The 22880-nt window shown below is 45.5% G+C and overlaps 1 protein-coding gene across 2 annotated transcripts in view; it reads left to right on the forward strand.

The window, feature by feature from the left end:
• The window catches only part of CDC48B (cell division cycle 48B), a 92824-nt gene that overhangs the window by 57623 nt on the left and 12321 nt on the right, over positions 1-22880 (forward strand). For both annotated transcript variants that reach the window (XM_087399327.1, XM_087399326.1), the window contains exons 11-12: positions 10567-10669; positions 13990-14067. In XM_087399327.1, the coding sequence (XP_087255453.1) occupies positions 10567-10669; positions 13990-14067 (181 nt within the window). The remainder of the gene's footprint in view (positions 1-10566; positions 10670-13989; positions 14068-22880) is intronic.

Consider the following 22880-nt stretch of genomic DNA (forward strand, 5'->3'; position numbering starts at 1 on the left):
CATTGGACCAGACTGCCTCTGCTGCTGAAGTAGGCATCTTAGGGAGAGGGGGAACCTTAGTAACCACTTCAGAGTCGGCTCCAATGGAATGTAGCAGTCGATGGTACACATGAGGAAGGCCTGGAAATCTGATGAAGAGTAACGTCGTCCGGCTGTCTTCCTCAACAAGATCAAACCCCAAAGAAAAAGGGGTCAAAAAAATCCTCCTGGAGCTCAGTGCTAACGGGCTAGCCTGCAGCACTGTACGAGCTATGTTACGCTCAAGTTGAGGTAACATGACCTCGGAAGGGTCAGTCGACATTTTCCTTTACAGGATCAATGTTTGTATTCTATTTGTTTGGGCTTCATGTAAATGATAAAAAAGGAATCAAGGTCAAGGTCCTTGGTGAGGGTAACATGGCACTAGACTAGGTGGATCTAAGGCTAAGGGGCCTAAATGCATGAAATGTGCCAAGGGGCAAATGGTTTGAATGATATCCCAAGAGAGGGGTAAATGATGCATTTAGGAGGGACCCTAGAATGAAGACATGTGGCATACTAGATCCATCTAGGGAATTTTGGGGCTTGGTGGAATTTGTAAGCAGGAGACTTCACGTAGCGAAAGATATAGAGAGCTTACTACCATCGAGGTTGGTTGGGAGGATAATCCTTGTGCCTATGCCCGTGATTGAGTAAAAGTTTAGGCATTGACAGAATTTCACGTATAATTTGCCATAGCCCTGAACTATGAGGATGCAAAAGAGAACAGGCCAAGTGGGTTTGTGCAGGTTGGGACTCGGCATGAGTACCCGAAGAAAAGTGGGTTTAAGGAGAAGTGGATTAGCAAAGGGAGTGCCTCACAGCCTAGTGGTCAAGCCAAGCAGGCGAAAACAGTAGAGACTCCTAAATCAAGTAGCACTATTGGAATGAAAAGAAAAGTAACACCAATGGCAGCCCGGGCTTGGTCGAAGTCTTCTTTGAACCTAGAGCAAAGGGAAAAAACCAGGAGAGAAGGCTTGTGTTTTGGATGCCTTCATCCTCATCAGTGGAAAGATTGTCCACGAAAGAAAGATCGTTGGATGGCTGAGATGGTGATCTCAGAATGCGACGTGGAAATGGAGGGAAGTCCCAGAGCAGAACAGATGCAGATTCAGCTAGCGGGATCTTCTCAAAGGTTAGTACTTGTTTTGTTATGTGTGTCTGTTGCTAAGCTAGTAACTAGTGCACCTGATAATGTCCTGTCAAAGACCGCAGCAATGGGGTATACAGCCTTTAATGATACAGAGTTAATTAAGATGAAAGGACAAGTAGCGAATCATGATGTCATTGTGTTGTTTGACTCAGCGTCAACGCACAATGTAATTAACTCCAAGCTTGTAAAGAGGCTGAAACTAAAGACTAGCCCATCTGACTATGCATATACAGTCAGAACGGCGGATGGAAGTTCAATTGAAGTATGGGACCAAAGGGTTACCCAGTTGGAGCTTCGAATTCAGGACTGTTGAGAAGCTTGATTTTGAAATGACAAAGCTTGCTCATGCAAACATAGCCCTGGGTAAGGCTTGGCATTCTAGGAAGAATCCAGCCTTAGATTGGAAAAAGCACATTTATCAATTCAAGATGAATGATGTGCTGTATGTCTTACGAGGTGAAAAAGATATACCTCAAGGACTGTTGGTTTCCATAATGAAAATTCGAAAAGCTTAAGAAGAGTTTTTGTTTCTTTGTACAGCATCGGTAGAGCCGATTGATGATTCTTCGGCTAGCACTGATGTTGCTCAAAATTGAGAGATGGCCAAGCTGGCTGATCAAGTAGCAGAGGAGTTCTCTGAATGTTTTAGGGATGAATTACCTTATGGGTTACCTCTAGAGCGGAATGTTCAGCATAAGATTGAACTAATCCTGGGGAAAGAACCTGTAAATAGACCTCCCAATAGGTTGAGTTTTATCGAAGAAGCGGAGGTACGAAGACAACTGGAAGAATGCCTCAAGCTGGGGCAGATTCAACCAAGTTTCTCACCTTTTGCTTTGCCAGTGATATTAAAGAAGAAGAAAGATGATACTTTTGGCCTCTGTATAGATTACAGAGCATTGAATAATATCACTATTAAGCACAGGTATCCTATGGCTCGGATCGATGATTTGCTAGATGCGTTACATGGGGTCGTAATTTTCAGTAAGATAGATCTTAAAAGTGGCTACCATCAGATCCGTATTAGAGCCGAGGATGTGCATAAAACCGCTTTTAGAAGCATGTTTGGACATTATGAGTTTTTAGTAATGCCCTTTGGGCTTACCAATGCTCCAGCTAGATTTGTCATGCTTATGAACGATTTAGTACGTGTTATATCGGAAAGTTTGTAGTACACTTTATTGACGATATTATTATATTCAGCAAAAGTATTGCTGAGCATTACAAACACTTAAGGATAGTGTTCAGTACTTTGAGGAAAGCCAGTCTTTATGTAAATAAAAAGAAAACTATACTGTGTATGGTAAGACTTGAATATTTAGAATTCATAATTACTCCTGAGGGGGCAGAAATGGATCCAAAGAAAGTGGCTGCGATACTGACTTGGCCAATCCCTCAGAGTTTGACCGCTTTGCGATCATTCTTGGGATTTGTCCAATTTTATCGAAGGCATATCAAAGGATATTCCAAAATAGTATTGCCATTGACTGATGTGACCTCAGATAAAGTATCTTTTTTATGGGGACAGAATCAACAGGAAAGTTTTAACACCATAAAACAAGTTGTGGTTTCAGGACCAGTGTTAAAGATAGTTGATCCCCAAAAACCGTTTTTTCTTGAAACCCATGCAAGTGGCATTGCGGTAGGAGCAATTCTCCTCCAAGAGGGAATGCCAGTAGCCTTTGAAAGCAAGAAGCTTTCTTCCTCTCAACGAAATTGGCCAACTCATGAATTAGAGTTGTATGCTGTTGTCCATGCTCTGAAAACATGGAGACATTATTTGTATGGGTAAGAGTTTTATGTTGATGTTAATCATGATACTCCGAAACATTTTTGTAAACAACTTGACCTCAGAGGTCGCCAAGCTAGGTGGGCAGAACTCATGCAGGAGTTTAATTTGACGATTCAGTACGGAAGAGGGAAGGATAATAAAGTTGCTGATGCGTTGTCACGCATTATGCATAATATGAGTTTGACGGTATTAGAGAGTGCTCTAATGACCGAGATTAGAGAAACTCAAAAGGTGGACGAGTTCGTTAAGAGCCTTTGGCCTAAGGCTCATGTGTTCAAACCCGGGAAAAAGGATGACCTGGCATCCAGAAAAGGCCAAACTTATGCAAGATATACCGTAAGAGATGGTATGCTGAAAAGAAATGGCAAGGTAGTAGTACCTAATCAAAATGATCTCAGGCAGAGAGTCATTCAACAATGCCATGATAGCCCATGTGTGGGACATCAAGGAGTCGAGAAGACATATGATCTCGTGAAGCGAGATTTCTTTTGGCCAAAGATGAAAAAGCATATTCATGAATATGTGACACGTTGTTTTTTGTGTCAAGTAAGTAAGGCAGAGCGGGTGAAGCCACTCGGACTTTTACAACCCTTGGAAATACCACTAGGTGGGTGGGAGAGCATTTCCATGGACTTTATTGTAGGTCTGCCTACGACACAAGGTGGATATGATTCTATTCTTGTGGTGGTTGATCGTCTTACCAAGATGGCTCACTTCATTCCAACTAGAGAATTGTTAGTTTCCCGCAAGTGGTGGATTTGTTTATTAGACATATATTTCGTTTGCATGGATTACTCAAATCCATAGTGTCAGAGAGGGATGTCAAATTTACCGGTCATTTTTGGACTGCGGTGTTTGAGACACTAAGGACAGGGTTGGGAATGAGTAGTGGGGATCATCCAGAAAGGGATGGTCAAACGGAATTGCCTACAATGATAGAAAACATTTCTCTACAGGGTTCAGTCCGTTTGAGCTGAACTATGATTATAGACCAGCGAATCTAACTATAGTTGGAGTACCTCAGAAAGTGCCTAGTGCCGCAAACTTTGTGGTTCAGATGCGGGAGATGCTAGCACTTGCCGCCAAGCTATGGATGGAGCTAAGATGTATGCGGATGAAAACAGATCCGTTAGAGAATTTAAGGAAGGAGAAAAAGTTTTTCTCAGAATTCCTTCGCACTCTAAGTCTTTGACTGCAGGAGAGTGTGCTAAATTATCAGCTCGATATTGTGGGCCATGGTTAATTCTAAAAAGAATAGGCAAGGTAGCCTATAAATTAGAATTGCCACAGGGTTTTAAGGTGCACCTAATGTTTCATGTTTCTCGTTTAAAGAAATTTTTTCATACAGGCGACTCACTAATCGAGGGTGTTGTGTTGTTTGAGGAGATAGAGGATAATGCTAGACGCAAACCAGTAGGAATCCTGGACCGAGGAACAATGCAAGTACGCAATTGGAAGATACCCACGGTGTTGGTTGCATGGCATGGTTTACCTCTATTAGAAGCTACCTTGGAATCCGTATACCAGTTACGGAGAGTATTCCCAGACTTTATCATCGAGGACGTTGATGCTTGAAGAGGGAAGGAATGTTACGCTCAAGTTGAGGTAACATGACCTTGGAAGGGTCAGTTGACATTTTTCTTTAAAGGATTAATGTTTGTCTTATATTTGTTTGGACTTCATGTAAATGATAAAAAAGGAATCAAGGTCAAGGTCCTTGGTGAGGGTAACATGGCACTAGATCCTTGGTGAGGGTAACATGGCACTAGACTAGGTGGATTTAAGGCTAAGGGGCCTAAATGCATGAAATGTGCTAAGGGGCAAAGGGTTTCAATGATATCCCAAGAGAGGTAAATGATGCATTTAGGAGGGACCCTAGAATGAAGCCATGTGGCATACTAGATCCATCTAGGGAATTTTAGGGCTTGGTGGAATTTGTAAGCAGGAGCCTTCATGTAGTGAAAGATATAGAGAGCTTACTACCACCGAGGTTGGTTGGGAGGATAATCCTTGTGCCTATGCCCGTGATTGAGTAAAAGTTTAGGCGTTGACAGAATTTCACGTATCAAGCTACCTCCGAGGAGTCAAAAACAATCTGGAAGAAACCTCGCCCAAGCAGACAAACATCTGTAAGGTGCCCTGCGAGGTCTCCAGGTAGAGTGGCGATTATCCAGTCCCTCGCGTGTAACTTGGAAGGGTGGGACCCATGGATGCGAGCAAAGAGCGATCTCAAGCTCTCCTGCTCAGTATCTTTTTTGAGCTGCTGCAACTCGTCTTTTGAGAAAACAACTGTTTTTGTGGCCGGTGGGATTGGACGGAGATTGGCTGAAGGCAAAGCCATTGCCAATCGAGGTGTGAGGCCGACTCGAACACGAACAAGGTTCCTTCTGCACTAAGTTGCCCGGGAGAGGAGGAGGAGAAAGGTGAGCTGAGGAGGAGGAGGAGGAGGGGCTGAGGAGGAAAGGGAGGAAGGGGAGGATGAGGAGGGCGGATGAGGAGGAGGAGGAGTAGTAGAGGGGGAGGGAGGAGGGGCAAGGAGCGGGAAGAAGGGGTAGAGGAGGGGGGTAGAGGAGAGGGCTGAGGCGGGGGGTAGGGAGCGGGGGAGAGGAGAGGGCGCTGAGGTGGGGGGGTAGGGAGCGGGGGAGAAGAGAGGAGGGTAGAGGAGAGAGCTGAGGTGGGGTAGGGAGCGGGGGAGAGGAGAGGGCTTAGGCAGGGGGTAGGGAGCGGGGTAGAGGAGAGGGGGGTAGAGGAGAGGGATGAGGCGGGGGGTAGGGAGTGGGGGAGAGGAGAGGGCTGAGGTGGGGGTGAGGAGGGGGAGCGGGCGGGGAAAGGGGGCAGGCTGAGAGGGAGATAGAGAGAGGGTGAGCGAGGGGAGGGAGGGAGGGGCTGAGGGGGGGGGAGGGGGAGGGGCTGAGGGCGAGGGAGGGGAGGGAGGGAGGGGCTGAGGGAGAGGGGGCAGCAAGGGTCGGGGAGGAGCAGCAACTCAGGAGAGTTGGGCCACAAGAGAAGAAAATCCCACCTTGTATTTCTTTTTTTTCAGACAAAAAAGTGACTTCTATTAAGTATTAAAGAAAACCGTTAGAGCAAGCTCCATACGGGAATACGGGATACACCATGCAATGCATGAAAAGCTCAAGAGCCAAAAAGAAAGGATTGGGGCTGATAGTGCCATCTCAATTCGGTAGCAACCTCCGAGAAAAAGGGAGAACCCCTCCAAACTCGAAGAAATACAGTCCTCCTAGAAGAGGCTGCCCGTGAAGGGCCCTGCATGCTAGCCCATATGGCTATCAAAGTGTGAACCGTGTCACTCCAAATACCAGTGAACACCTGTGATGGGTGTATCTGGGTGTCATCTAAGGCCTTTGTGCATCTGGCTCTCCAAATGTGCCAAGAGGAAATGCTAGCTAAAATCTCCCAAGAGGTTTCCACTGAAACATGTGAAGCTCTGAAAGGGGAGTATGTGGTACATTCTGAAGAGAGCAGGGCTCTATCCCTTGTCGGCGGATCGAGAGTGCCCAAGAAGAAGGCTCACCTTCATAGAACACCTGGGGCCCAGTAAGGGATAACCATGCGACCGAGCCCCAAGTCATGAAGAAAGGGGAAGTATGAAAAATGCTGAGTATCCGAGGAACTCCTTTCCAAACAATTCTCGCTTGATTGCAGTCCCAAAGGCAATGTCGCACTGACAACGAGGGCAAGTGGGTTAAGCCCCAAATCGTGATCTCCACAGGTTCACTGCAATCCCTCCATGAATAGAAAGCCAAAAGAAAAGAGTGATCTTTCTATTTCTGAGGGGTTTCCAGAGCCTCCTCCAAAAATTCCTACGCAAATCTGCGGTGATGAAGAAGCTATCCCAATGGGGGGCTCTGGAGGGAATCCAACCTCTATTGCTCAGCTGAAATCTCCAGGCATTACCAACTGTGAAACGAAAGAAGGGAATCCCCCTCTCTCGGTGCCCATGATCTATCCACTCCCACTCTCCTGGGTCCCACTGCAAGCACCTGATAGGTGCACCTCCATATAACCACAACCTCCAGGATCCCAGGGCCAAGAGCAGAGGGTCGGGGTCTAAGTACCATTGCAAGCCCACTCTGTGGTCCACAAAACCAGCAATCCTAACAGGCTGAAAGGCAACCTCTAGAAGAATATCATCCGTGGATCTAGAGAGTGTACCTCCGTCCCCAATGTCAAAGACCAAAGCATCTTCCCCGAAACCTCGAAGAGCGATCACCTGTAGAGGAACTACTGTCCTAGAAAAAGCTCCCATCCAAGTGGTGGAAGTATAAGGCACCTCAACTGTCCATTCCACCGGCATGGAAATCCTTCCAAGGTTCCTACCCAGGCATGAGTCCCCTCACCACCACCTTACAAAGCAATGTCATGCACTGCAAGTCCGGGGCAATGATATTAAGTCCCCCTTCCAATGTAGGGAGAATAATGGTCTCCCAGGCCACCCTCGTTGCAACATCTGCCGTGCCATCAAGTCCACTCCATAGAAAATTCTTGACTGGTCTAATGAGCTGAGTGATGCAATCCCTAGACCGGCACCAGCAAGAACACACAAACCAGGCGGTGGCCAAGAGAACCTGGTTCACTACCACAACTCTAGAGGCAAGGTCGAGTTTGGCTGAGCTACAAAAAAGGAGTTTTTTCCTTATACTTTCTAATACTGGGGCAAACTGCCGTGCTGGAGAGATGCCCAATCCTACATGGCATCCCAAATACCTGACAGGAACACCCCTCTGAATCCAAGAAAAGCCAATGTCAACTCCCCAGCCTGGAGTGTCCTCATCACTGATCCAAAAGCCAAAGGATTTATGCCAATTGATGTGTGCCCGTGTAGCTGAGCAAAAAATATCCAAGGCTGTCAGGAAAGAATCAAGTGACTGCGAAGAGGCCTCAATAAAAATAGCAGTGTCATCAGCCAACTCATAGTCAAGAAGCTCCTGCTCTTGTCTCAAGGGCAATCTCAACCCATAAAGCTCATCCTGAGATCTAAGGAAGATATTCATAGCTTCTGCCACAAAGAGAAACAGGAAGGGGGCTAAAGGGCATCCCTGACGAACTGATCTGAAAATCTAAAACCTGTCACCCCTTACCCCTCCAATCAAAACCTGGCTATGGGCTGATCTGTAAAGGGAGGCCACCCCTCTAATCCATGCATCTGAAAATCCAAACCGTAGGTGCCCTCAAGAAAACCCCAATCTACTCTGTCATAGGCTTTCTCAAAGTCCAGGAGTAGAACTGTCAGCCTCTGCCCGCTCTGCATAGCCCACTTTGTGGCTTCCCAAAAGGAAAATATATTAGCAAATATGCTCCTGCCATGCACAAAGCCTGTATGAGTATCATGGATAAGGTCTGGAAGAAGGGGCTGGAACCGGATGCTGATCGCCTTGGCCATGATTTTGTACAGAGTGCCCAAAAGAGTGATGGGTTTCCAATGGGATACAAAATTCATGTTGCCACCTTTCGGGATAAGGTGTATGAGTCCCTCGGTTAGTGAGTCAGGCATCTCACCCGAGTCTCAAATGCCCTGTAGGGCTGAAGTAATATGATCACCTATCATATCCCAAAAGGCTGTAAAAAAAGGAGTAAGACCATCGGAAACAGGGCATTTGCCCTTATGAAGGGTGGAGAGAGCACTCTTGAATTCTGTGTTGGTAAAGCGTGCATCAAGTGAGCATATCATCTCTGGTGTGACCACCACAGGTAAACTTTGCAAAATCTCATCTCTAGCCACATCTTTGGCCTGTGTGTTGCTAAGTGCATGACGGTATCCTGATGAGACTGCAAAATGCCATCAAAGTCAATAAGCTGCCTGACACTCTCTCTACTATGTCTGGGACCAAGTGTAGAGAAAAAGTGTTTACTGACTCTCCCTCCCATCTGTATCCAAAAGGACTTCCGTGCATGGAAGGCATACTCTGCTCTCTGATCAATCCAGATCTCCAAGACTGCCTCTGTGAGGGTCTGATCTGTGTATAAGGCATCGGGGATCCTGATACTGTGAGACCGTCCTCTCAGATGGGGCTCTGAAATGGACAAAACTACCGGAAAATGGTCGGAAGTGGAAACACCAGGTGCAATGCAAACTGTCCCCCCTCTATCAAGAGCCTAGTCATCCACATAGAATTTGTCAATCTGGGCATGGATAGGCATCTGCACCCTATGGTTTGACCATGAAAACAAAAGTGACTGAGATTGAACATGAAATGCATCATCTGACCAAACATCTCTGCCACTGAACCTGAACAAGAAGGCATCCCAAGCTGCTCTCTCGAGGGAATGAATACCACCTTCTTTGCCTCCTTGCTTATCAGAAGGTGCCTCAACCATGTTGAAGTCACCTCCAATAATCTACGAATCTGCAATGTCAGCCCATGAGAGCAACTCTTTCCAAAACAGAACGCGGTCCCCTCTGTTGTTCGGAGCATAGAGATTGAGGAAACCAACCTTACGTCCGTCAATCAGAAGTAAAACCCACTGGGCCCTGGAAGGGGTAATGGTACCGTGTCCAATGATCAAAGGGAGAATAGAATCTGAAACTGATATGCATGTACCTCCTTTGGTTCCCAAGGCAGGAAGCCAAAAAGCAACTGCTGTAGCTCGTCTTTTGAGAAAGTGATGGTTCTCGCGGCCGGTGTGGGCGGTAACGGATTGACTGAGTGGAAACCCATTCGTCAATCGAGGTGGAAAAGGCCGATTCAAACGCAAGGAAGAACTCCGTCCGCTTTCTTGAAGCCCAGGAGACCCTTAACGGAGAATAGGGTACTCTAGATGAGGGGAGAGGGTGAAAGGAAGGAGGGAGAGAGAGGATGAGCAGAGGAGGAATCAGCAAGGGGATAGGGGGGGCAGCAAGGAGGAGGGAGAGGAGAGGAGGGGGGAAAGAGGAGAGGAGGAGTGGAGGAGAGAGGGGGGGGGGGGAGGGTGGGGGGAGCAGCAGGTAGGAGGGAGGGGAGGGAGGAGGCAGCACGCGGGGGAGGAGACAGCGCGCAAGGGGAGGCTGCAGCAGCGAGGAGGGGAGGCGGGGGCTAGGGGGGAGGGGAGGGAGGAGGCGGGGGGAGCAGCAGGTAGGAGGGAGGGGAACGGAGAGGCTGCGTGTGGGGGGAAGGAGGCAGCACGCAGGGGGGGGCTGCAGCAGCGCGGGGGGGCTGGAGCAGCGAGGGAGGGGAGTTGGGGGAGGAGGCGGGGGAGCAGCAGGTAGGAGGGAGGGGAGGGAAGAGGCTGCGCGCGCTGACCTTGTAATTTTTAGCATAAGTTTAAGCAAAAATCCTTTTGTTTGATAGCATAAGCTGTCATGAATGATGCGGTAATCATGTTTCAAAATTTTAAAGGCAAGGCAAATGGTATCACCTCCTAGCTTCTCAGCATAAGTTTAGGCATTCATTATTTTTAGTTTGGGATGGTGCAGTCGAAGGCAAGGATCAACTGTACAAGACTATTTTGAGACCCATTATTTTTTTAAAAACTCACTTTCTTCGGCAAATTTGAGGGTTCTGCAGACCAAAGTTAAACTCACAAACATGGACTAACACATTCAAGTACTGATCAGCAGATTGTGCAGTTTGTTGTTGTGAGCTAACAAAGTAAGGGATTTGAACAGGGAGGGAGGTGATCAGAATTCCACAAGCAACAAGGGGACGAGTGTTGGAGAGAAATTACTGTCCACATTATTGACTGAAATCGATGGCCTGGAACTAGCTCAGGTTCTTTCACTTCTTATCATGCCCATCTATGGAATTTCCCCTTGCATTGACTGAAGGGGAACATGCAATCATTGAATAGTCATGACTGTGGAACTGTAAAGCTAATAATTAAAGGCAATTACACTACACATATAATTTCCTGTTCATCTTCTGGTATGTTCTAATATGATCTTGCCACAAATTGCCATGTTTTATCAACAATGCAGCTCTTTTAAAATATCTGTAAGCAAATTTTTTTTGATTGTGGGTTTTCTCATTTGGATGGTCTCTGATGAGATTTGCTTTTGAATTATGTTATACTTTATGCTTCATTTGTACATGTTATAGCTTCAGCTTCATAGATATGAAATAGACATACACAAATGATTTCAAACAAGTGAAGACATGAGTTTAAATTTTGATTTTAAGCTGAACAATTGTATGCAAGATTCTAGGCTAGGATGCTTTTTTTTTCTCTTGACTATTGTATGAACAAAAACAATACCTCTCACCTCCATCTATCGGGACAATGCCATTAGAAAATCTTATGGAGTCACTGCTTTTCAAAGCAACCAAAGAAGAGTCATGGAACCCAAGAAGGCTGGTGATGCTTTGTGCTCTGTCGTTGCCTTGAGCAGTTGAGTATTTGAAGCTTGCCTTCTCTCGTCTTGAATGTGATGCTTGCTTGGGAACCTTTCTTTTCAATGTAGCTTGAGGCCTGCATTGGGGTCGCTCTCTCCATGGTTGTTGATGTATCTTCATGTGAATCTTCCTCTTTGTACTAGCTCTCAGGTAATTACCCACCCTAATGTTTAGTCCAAGGGCTGCTTGTGGCTTTTGTACCTTGAGCTCCTCATTTCCTGGATCCCATCGTCACCTGTAGCTGCTCGAAGCTCCTCCAATCTGTCCTCGGGAGATCGCACCCCCAGAAAGGTGCTGCATACATTACAGTTGGTCGCTCTAGTGTGTCGAAAAGCCAGCCCTTCGTTGGTGGATCCTGGAAGTGCGTCTGAAAACACTGCCGCTCTAGCCTAGCCGAAGCACTATGCCCTCGTGTGAGTCGTGCGTGGGCTGCATGCTTCATCGTGAAGATGGGTCTTGTGAAGACTGCTCCCAAATATGTGTATGACTGCACTATCTCCATTGGTTCACCACGATAGGTGAAAGTGAGTCGGTTAGTCACTGCTCGTGAGGTGTTGAAGACCATAACCTTAGTTTTCCCAAGGTTGACCGGCATCCCTTGTAGTCTCCTGATCATGCGGGATCATGGAACAGTGTCGAAGGCCTTTCGAAAGTCTACGAAGCATGTGTAGACTTTCTGATGTCTGGACCTCGCCTCCTCAATGATAGCCCTCAAAGTGAAAATGTGTTCTAGAGTAGAGTGCTGCCTCCTGAATCTTGCTTGCCCTAGTGCTCCTTGCCCCCGTGCCTCTGTATGACTGCTGATCTCTCTCTCTAGTACCGATCCATAGATCTTGGCCAGTGTGTGGCCAATCATGAGGGTACAATAGTTCCCGGTGTCCATGGGGTCTCTTGCTTTGTGTATCGGTACAATAGTAGTGGTGCTCCACGCTGGTGGGAAGCCCTGGCAAACTGCAAGGTTAAACATATGTGCAAGAATCGGTGCTAGGATCTCCTGCCCATGTGCGAAGTGCTTTGTCCAAAGGCCTTCCTGATCCTGTGCTTTCCGGTTGTGGAGCCGGCGAAGTGCAGCCCGCACATTCTGCGTAGTGAATAGATGACAAGTAGTGGGCCTGGGCATAGTGGACATATCTGGCGGTGTTTGCCTCGGGACATCATATAAGGAGCATGCATAAGTGTGCTACACGCTCGGATTGATGATGGGGATGGGTGGCTTTCCCTCCGGAAGAATCCCGACCAAGTGGTTGGGTCTCCTCCGCGGAATGATCTGATGATCTCACCCATCCTATGTGTGAGGAAGGCTGGTCTCTTGCGGCGTGTCAGCCGTTGAAAGATCCAATGTGCCTCGTGTGGCGTCAATTGACCCAAGACTCACTCCCGTGTGAGGTGGGCTCGCATTTCTCTGCACTCATCATCAAACCAGGGGTTTTGAGGCATCTTCCCATCTTGTACCCGTGAAGATCGGGTTGTAGGAAAGGATGTGGTGGCAGCATCCTGTATCACTGTGACAAGGGTAGTTGAGGCGTGGGCGAGGTCTAGATCAGCCTCCAATAAGGCCGGAAGCTCTTTGGCTAAGTGACACACATACACTGGATCCAGGGCATGGTCAAAGTGAATCTGGGCACGGGTAGCGGTAGGGACGCTCCCGTGTGAGTGTATATATGTGTGAGTGTATATGTGTGTGAGTGTATATATGTGTGGATTCTTAGAGGGCCTTTTATTCAGTACCTTAGAGTTTTGAAAATCCATAAAGCAGCAGTATATTGTCTATTTCCAATGTTTGGCCTCCTCTATGAAGGCTTTGAAAATGTGGTTTCATGTGGACCTATCTCGTCAAAAATCTGCCCTCCTAGTCGCTTGCATGCCTGTTCTCATGGCGCCATCATTGATATGTATCTCAAGAGCTGAGTGATATACCTTGGTCATCAAGTGGCCAATCATGATAGTTTGGTAGTTGCCTGCATCCATGGGTTCGCCTGCCTCGTGAGTGGGTATGATAGTGTTTGTGGTCGGGAGGAGGAAAGCCGTTATAGAATGAAGAGTGTAGTACCACTTTCAGCCTATTACAGATATTATCAATACGAGGGATTTGAATGCTGATCTTCATCGATCGATGCAGCTCAGAGAGTTGTAGACGTACACCTGAAAGTTAAGAGACTCATTAACAGTGGATTGGCAGTCATATGAATGTCTATCTTGTCAATATAAGCCATCTACGATACGGAATTGACGCATATCCTACTCGTGAAGCTGTTGTGTAAAATTTATGCTCTTGATGCAACCATTTTATACAATACATGTTTGGGCACTATATTTTCATGCGCTATCTAAATGTCACCATCTGGTTTATGCATTGTTATCTCTATTATGTCTTAGGATTATTGAGATCCTAATGAATATGCTGAATCAAAATTAGTCTTGTTTCCTTGCTTATGAAGGCCATCTATGCTTTTCTTATGCAACATTTCGCATATGCTCTTGAAGTATATGAGGTTTTTGTTGTCACTCGTTCTTCTGCCCTCAGGGCAAGGCAAGGGACAAAAAACAGGAAAAGGATTGTTGTTCTTACACATGCACTCAAACCATATATGAACAAGCATATCTGTACACAGGAACCAAAAATTTGATATTGATATGCATGTGTATATTTGCTGGGAACGCCTGGTCTAAATACTGAAGGAAATCGTGTTTTTGTTCAGGGAGTTCTAGTGTTGGGTGCAACCAATCGACCGCAATCTCTAGATGGAGCTCTTCTACGTCCTGGTCGTTTTGATCAGGTACTAAGTCTTTTTAATGTGAGGTTTTGAGTTGTGTTTAAAGCATAGGGTATGCAAGTCCCTTTAATTTGGGTTTTGAGTAATTTGACGATAGCAACCTTTTGGTGATTATTACCTCTTCAATTGTGTCCATGCTAAGTCCATGCATGTGAGCCCATTAATTCTTTCATATACCTTTTGCAAAAAAATTAGTGATTGACCAACTGATTGAAAGTTGGTAGGGGAGCCTTTGAAGTCAGAGGATAAGGATGATTGCTGCTGCAAACTTTTAATGTGCCAAGGGTGCATAAGCTTATTTCTCTCTAACTTGATGTGAGTATGTAAGTAGTGTTAGAAGAGGTAGAATTGCACTTTGCATTTGTCAATAGACTAAAACTGAGCTTCCAACATAGTTTTGTAGAAGGAGGGCGAAAATAAAATGATCTTGCACTTTGCATTTTGATATGTACTACAACTGGGTTTCATCTCAATTTAATGAGGCAACTTAAGCCTAGAAGCTTTGCCTTTCTTCATAGATTGCAACCTTTTGGTGATTATTACCTCTTCAATTGTGTCCATGCTAAGTCCATGCATGTGAGCCCATTAATTCTTTCATATACCTTGTGCAAAAAAATTAGTGATTGACCAACTAATTTACAGTTGGTAGGGGAGCCTTTGAAGTCAGAGGATAAGGATGATTGCTGCTGCAAACTTTTAATGTGCCAAGGGTGCATAAGCTTACTTCTCTCTAACTTGATGTGAGTATGTGTAGAAGCTTTGCCTTTCTTCATAGAGGAAGACATGTTTCTTTGGAACCATGTTTCTCTATTAGTGCTAGCCTTTGTCACGGATGAGTGTGCCCTTCAGCTAGTGCTTAAATAGACCCCATGTAGGCAGCACACCCAGGCAGATGGCTGCTCCAAAACCTCAATTACAATGGCACTCCAAACTGCGTGCCCTTCTTGAGCTTTAGGGGCTTGAAGAAACTTGGAGGCTAGGCCCCGTTTTAATAGACTTCCATGGACTCTCTTGGGTTGCCAACCTAGGCCGCTACTGTCTAAGAGTCCCATGAACTCTCTTGGGTTGCCCAACTAGGCCACTACCTGATAGACATTGACACATATAGATGATCTAATCAATTGGTGCAAGAAATTAATATTTGGCCAGCATTTGCTCTACCATGTCCAACCCCGCTTAACAATCGTGGCAGTATATAGTTGGCCTCCACATTGCACTTATTGCTAGGCCTAGGTGTCTAGCCCGTATTGACTCACAAGTAATTCGAAGGGTGGAGATATCACCAACATGGTGGGGCATAATGCCACCTCATGCCATTATTTGAGGGCCGAAAGAAGTTGCAACAGATCCCATAGCCTGAAAAAGTGGCTAATCTTATGTTTGGCTTCCAAAGAGCTTTAGAGGCCGTCCCTTGTAGAATGCAAGAGCATTAGGCCTTGAGCATCCAAGCACATTGGTCCTCCACTTCTTGTCTTAGGACTTGTGCAAGGAAGGCTACTGACATCTTGTAGAGGAGAGCATGATTTTCACAGTTTTCAGCCTGATTGGGCTGTATATATTCAAATCTCTCTCTCTCTCTCTCTCTCTCTCTCTCTCTCTCTCTCTTCCACTCAAGAAACCCTGATCAAAGGCTCTGAGGGCACGACAGATTTGTCGTCATGTTGACCCACACATGCGGACTCTAGATATCTCCTCCTTATTCTTTGACTCAGGGAGGAACGACGGGAGTGACAATCACACTTGTCAGACAGTTAGCTACCTCTCAAAGACCATAGAGTTGTCTAGGCAAGCTACCCAGGTTGAGCATGAACGACATCCTATAACTACCTTTCTCTCTCAATGATGCCATCTTCACTAGAGCTGTAACCAAAGTCCAGGACTTAGTTACCACTCAGGTCAAAATCAGTAAAACAGGAAATTACAGCAAGACATGGACAACAAAATCAACACATGGGATGTTTATGAAGAAGTACAAGAACAGGAGAAAAGGGCCAGCAACAGCCATGGGATTCTACACATAGGTGGATTACCCATGGGCTGGTAGGATGGGAGCATGGATGAAAAGCTGGAACATGTCATAGAAGCAATTCCCTAGATTGAATGGGACTCAAAAGATATGGTTGGTTTCCTTCAAAAGGACACAAGCCGAACTAGTTTTGAAGGACGAGTTAGCAAGAAGCAAAATTCTCAAGCAAACAAACAAGTTAAGAGGCACCAAGATATGGATTTCAGAGGAGCTCACCCCGACTCAGCTCAAGATGAAAGCCGCAGAATTAGCCAAAGTGAAGGAAGCTTGCAAGGAAGGTAAATGGGCTGTTTACAGAGATGGGAAAGCACTTATTAAGACTTCAAATCCAAACCCAAAGATCCTCAGTCTTAAACTGATGCAATGAAGGCCACTTTTTCTATCATAATATTAGAATCTAGAGGTGTGCTTAAGAACTTCAAGCTGAGATGCCATGTGCACTCCTCGACCCTCTGGTGTATCCAAATGTTGTAAGTCATCCTTTTTTGGTGTGTGCTTTGTCCCATAGACCCGTGAGGTCTCCCGCGGATGTTAATCTCTCTCTCTCTCTCTCTCTCTCTCTCTCTCTCTCTCTCTCTCTCTCTCTCCCCCCCCACATGAGGAGGATGATTCCAGGATAGCATGGGTTAGGATGTTCGCTTAGTAGCTCCTTGTATCAGGTTTTTCTTCAGTCTCATAGACCCATCGATCTTTAGCAGACTTTAATAAACTCTCTCTCTCTCTCTCTCTCTCTCTCTCTCTCTCTCTCTCTCGGCAGAGACCTCGCGACCGAGATGCAACACATTCTACAGAGGAAAGATGCACATATCACACTAGTTGACATCTCATCCATGTCCAGGCTTGGGGCATGGCCGACAGGGGTTACTGTGGCGCTTGTCAGGTATAGAGCCGTGGCTAGGATGTCACGACAGACTACACTTGTAGACAACAGACATCGATCTATCACGAGCTTTATGCCTGCACAGCCTAGCCCGTCATCGAGCCTACTTTGATGTCTCATGCTATGTGTGTGCTGTATTGTATTGGGTTAGGCTATATCTGCTAGGATGGTGATGACGTTAGTGAGGACTATGACTATGGTGATATTGATGATGATGACATTGACTATGTCCGACACAGTTTTCTAGCATGGGTTAGGATGCTCATTTTAGTAGCTCCATCCTTTTCGCTCATTGTTTCAGGTTTTCTATCAGTCTCATAGACCCATTGGTCTTTAGTAGACTTTAATAAACTTTCTTTCTTTCTTTCTTTCTCTCTCTCTCTCTCTCTCTCTCAAGGTCAAGCAGGATTTTGGACAAATAATGCTACATTAGACCACATCTTTTCATTGAGAGCTGTCATTGAGGAGGCCCGAGCAAGGAAGCATAGAGTTTCTTGTTACTTTGTGGCTGTATGCAAAGCCTTTGACACTATATCATGAGCCCGACTATTCAGGTCACTACTTGATCTAGGGTAAAGTCAAGACATCATTTATGTAGTTAGGACATATACTTGTCAAACAAGGTTGCCCTTGTTTGGTCATGCTTGTTTGGCCTATACGTTGATAAGCTTGAGTCCTTCATCACAAATTTGGGAGGAGCAGGTTTCCCCTTAGCTGGCTCCTTGATCCCGATTCTACTATACGCAGATGACATGGTCCTATTCTCCTCCTTGGCTGCAGCATGGGACACACTCTAGCCTTTCTGCGAGACACATGATTTGAAGGTCAACTTGGGTAAAACCAAGGTCATGATCGTCAACATATCCCGAGCTGCTGCGTAGAGAGAGCTATTCACCTTAGATGGGGCTCCAGTGGAGATTGTTGCATCCTATACATAACTGGGGTTCTCTTTTCAGGCCCGACCTTCACGTTGCGACCAGCTATGCATGCGTTTGAGCTAGGGTAAAAAATAAAGGTGAAACACAATTATGAAATCTAGGTCAATGGGCGAATCTTCCTCGTATACAGCTATAAGTATTAGCCATGCTACCATTTCTAGGGTGAATTTATCATGAGCATGATGCTTTGATATTTACCAATGTCCATAAGGTCTCGTGCTTTGTGAATTGGAAATATGGTGTTGATGGTCGAGGCTATGGAAGCTTTTACAAAAAGCTTCATTAAATAGCTTGGCCAAGATCGATGCAAGTATTTCCCAGCCATGGCGAAGGAGTATTGCTTTGAAATCCTTCTTGTAAGTATTTCCCACCCATGGGTAAGGAATTCTTTCAACTGAGAATCTAATATACTCAATTCAAAAGAATAAAGTACCGAAGTACAATCATTACAGCAGAGGGGGAGAGCTCTCTCTATCTGAAACCCTCACAAAACGATTACAATAGAGGGGGAGAGGTAAATTGCAATTCTTGATCTAACCTTGCTCATGAGGTCTCCAATCCTCACAAAAATCAACAAGAACACAAAAAGATATTTGCCAAAGCTCTAGATAAGGAGCTATGCCCCGATCACTTGCCGCGACAGTTTCACACAAGAAGCCCCCCAAGACTTGCGTCGAAAAGGACTTGCTTTCCTCTAGCATGACGTGCCAAAAAGCATTGGAGGGAGCACGGACAAGTTCTACTAGGAAATGGAGTCAAGTTGAGTGAGTTTTATGTGTGTTTTAGTCTAGTGTGTCCTATGGATGCCACGTGTTATACTGGGAGATATCCCATATGCACTTTGGTACTCTATGTCTAGTGTCTAGATTATATGAGGCTGTACTTGTGTGTCACAACATAGGAGTCAACACAAAATTATCAACTCCAAAGTTTTTTTTAAGACATGAATTCTTTAAGCTTCAAATGAAGCATGAAGACTTTCTCAATGCACATTTGAATCATATGGAATCTCTCATCACCCAACTTGCTGGGTTGAAGGCCCTTGATGGGGAAGAAGATCAGGTTGCTGTCCTCCTTTCAACATAGAGGACATTCCTAAATATCATGACATTATTCCAGCACTTCGTGTGGCATGGGATATGAAATTTGATGAGATGGCTGCAATGCTCATTGATCATGATAGAAGACATAAGGATGACCATGTCCATGAGGAAATGGCATTATATTCTAAGGGTAAAAACAAATTCAAGCCTCTCAAGTGTATTGTAAGAAGCTTGGCCATACAGAGGATCGTTGTTTTCAGAAGCTTGCCAAGCAACGATCTAAGGACCATGCTAACTTTGGTTGCAGCTGCCACTATTGAAGAAGACAGGTTCAAAGTGCAGTGAAGGCTCTTTAGGGCAGGGCCTTGGTAGGCCGGATTGTTGGGCTGACCCCCTCCAGGCAACAAATTCGGGATTGGCTTGAGGCGAGTTTAGCCCTAGGAGATGACCACATCCAGGAGGTCACCATCTATGGGCGAGGGGTCTTCCTTCTCCAGTTGAGCTCTCCAGAGACCACCTTGTCACTTGTGGAGCAGAGCCCTATCTTTCTTGGTCCTCATCTGGCCACAGATATCCGATGGCTCTAGATGTTATGCTCTAGCTGAGATAGCATGACCTCGGAAACATCGGTGGGCATTTTCTCTTAGATGACCGACTTCTGTAATATTTAATGTGCGTAAATAAAATGGTCAAGAGAAGTAACTGCCAAGGTCCTAGGTGAGGGTGAAATGGCATTGACTAGGTGGTTCTGAGTGCTAAGGCCTAGGTGCACCTAAATATGTAATAATGCCCAGGGGCAAATGGTTTAATTGTGCCCCAAGAGAGGGGTAGATGGTGTACCAAGTAAAAAGGGCTAAAATGATGACATGTGGCAAAGGGAACCATCTAGGGAGTTGTGGGTTTTGTGGATATGCATGAGAGGCAAAAATGACGTATCTGTTGAAATTGCGATCCACGAGAGCAAGGCTGGGTGGAATACTCTCCCTTTTGAAACTATGGAGGCAGAAGGACAAGATTCCAGGGTGAATCCTAGCGAATCTAGAGCACGGTCTACACAACAAATAACCCATCACACAACACCTACTCTGGTGGGTAGGATTTCGGTATTAGAAGATGCTTTACAGCAAATTATGAACCAGCAGCTTCAAGTGAATGCTGGTCAGAATGAGATTAGGGAGATGGTGCAAGCCTTGTCGGCTAGACCATCTAGAATTGATAAGGGCAAAGCTCCAGCAGAGCCAGAGCCCAGCATACATTCATCAGAGCGTGCAAGGGTCAGGTGCCTAATATTGCTAACTATAGACCGGAGAAGTACGCTGGTCGGATGACCGAGCGCAGTTCTGATGTGATCGAGGTTTGGTTACACAAGTGGGAAGAAGCCTTCGCCATTTGTGAAATCAGATCTGATCTAAAGAAAATCCGTAAGGCCACTCACCTGTTTATTGAGGCAGCGGATAGATGGTGGATAAAGCAATAGAAAGATCAAGTTGCCCCTACCACCTGGGAAGGGTTTAAAGCTGAATTTAAGAAACACTTTCTTCCACCTGAAGAAGAGTCCCAAGCTTGGGATGCTTATAGAAACCTTCATCAGAGGAGTCTGTCGGTGGCAGAGTACACTGACAAGTTCAGGGAATGTGTTATAAAGATAACAGACCCTCTCCCTATGTCGGTTCAGTTGAAAGATTATATCTATGGACTGAACGACAAGATTAAAATGCAAGTTCGGGCTAAATATGTGACTACATTAGATGAATCTATTGCAGTAGCCCTGAACTATGAGGATGCCAGAGGCAGATCTAGTGGATTTGTGCAGGCAGGGACTCAGTATGAGTACGCGAGAAAGGGGGGATTTCAGAGGAAATGGACTTCAAAGGCAAGTGTCTCACAGCCAAGTGGCCAAACCAAGCAGGTGAAGCGGGTTGAGGGACTAGCAAAAACAAGTACCACCGTTGGGGTGAAAAGGAAAATAACTCCAATGGCAGCCCGGGCTTGGTCAAAGTCCTCGTTGACCCTTGAACAAAAAGAGAAAGCTAGAAAAGAAGAATTGTGCTTCGGTTGCCTTCAGCGACATCAGTGGAAAGATTGTCCACTGAATAAAGACCGTCGCACGGCCAATATGATAATATCTGAATGCGACGCGGAAATGCAGGAGAGTCCCAATGCGGAACATATGCAGATGCAATTGGCGGGACCTTCTCAGAGGTTAGTACCTGTGTTGTTAAGTGTGTCTGTTACTAAGTTAGTAAGCGGTGCACCTGATAACATCCTTTCAAAGCCCGCAGCAACGGGTATACGGTTTTCAATGACCCCGAGTTGATTAAAATGAAAGGGCAAGTAGCCAATCATGATGTGATTGTGTTATTTGACTCAGCGTCAACACACAATGTAATCAACTCGAAGCTTATTAAGAGACTCAAGTTGAAAACTAGTCCGTCTGACTATGCTTATACGGTCAGGATGGCGGACGGAAGTTCAACTGAGGTATGGGACCAAAGGGTTACCCAGTTGGAACTTCGAATTCAGGACTATGTGGAGAAGCTGGACTTTGAATTGACCAGACTTGCTCACGCAGATATAGCCCTAGGCATGGCTTGGCATTTTTAGAGAAATCCAGCCATTGATTGGAAGAAGCATATTTACCAGTTCAAGATGAATGGGGTAGAATATGTCTTGCGAGGTGAAAAGGATTTACCTCGAGGACCACTGATTTCAGCCATGGAAATTCGGAGGACTCCGAAAGAGTTTCTGTGTCTGTGTATAGCATCGGTAGAGTCGATCGACGATGCATCGACTAGCACTGAGGCTACCCAAGATGGGAAGATGGCCGAGTTGGCTAAAGAGATATCAGAGAAGTTCTCTGAATGTTTTAGGGATGAACTACCTTATGGATTACCTCCAGAGCGGAAAATCAGCATAAGATTGAACTGATCCCGGGGGCAGAACTTGTAAATAGACCTCCCTATAGAATGAGTTTTACTGAAGAGGCGGAGGTGCGTAGACAACTGGAAGAATACCTCAAGTTGGGGCAAATTCAACCAAGTTTCTCACCTTTTGCTTCGCCAGTGATATTAAAGAAGAAAAAGGATGATACGTTTCGCCTCTGTATAGATTACAGAGCATTGAATAATATCACTGTTAGGCACAGGTATCCGATGGCTCGGATTGATGATTTGCTAGATGCATTACATGAAGCTGTGATTTTCAGCAAGATAGATCTCAAGTGTGGCTACCATCAGATCCGAATTAGCCGAGGATGTGCATAAAACCGCTTTCAGAAGTAGGTTTGGTCATTATGAGTTTTTGGTAATGCCCTTTGGACTTACCAATGCTCCAGCGACATTCGTCATGCTTATGAACGATTTACTACGTCCGTATATCGAAAAGTTCGTAGTACATTTTATTGACGATATCCTGATATTCAGTATAAGTATTACTGAGCATCGTGAATACTTAAGAGTAGTGTTCAGTACTTTGAGGAAAGCCAGTCTTTATGTAAATAAAAAGTAAACTATACTGTGTATGGTTACGCTTGAATATTTAGGATTCATAATTACTCCACAGGGGGAAGAAATGGATCCGAAGAAAGTGGCTGCGATACTAACTTGGCCAATCCCTCAGAGTCTGACCGCGTTGCGATCATTCTTGGGATTTGTCCAGTTTTATAGAAGACATATCAAAGGATATTCCGAAATAGTATCACCATTGACTGATCCGACCTCAGATAAAGTACCTTTTATATGGGGACAGAATCAACAAGAAAGTTTTAACACCATAAAACAAGCTGTGGTCACAGGACCGGTGTTAAAAATAGTTGATCCCCATAAACCGTTGTTCCTAGAAACCGATGCAAGTGGCATTGCGGTAGGAGCAGTTCTCCTTCAAGAGGGAAGACCAGTAGCCTTTGAAAGCAAGAAGCTTTCTCCCTCTCA

This window comes from Dipteris shenzhenensis, chromosome 28 (assembly GCF_047967505.1).
Source record: "Dipteris shenzhenensis isolate YYH24624 ecotype China chromosome 28, Dip_SZ_1.0, whole genome shotgun sequence".
Classification (NCBI taxonomy): Eukaryota; Viridiplantae; Streptophyta; class Polypodiopsida; order Gleicheniales; family Dipteridaceae; genus Dipteris; species Dipteris shenzhenensis.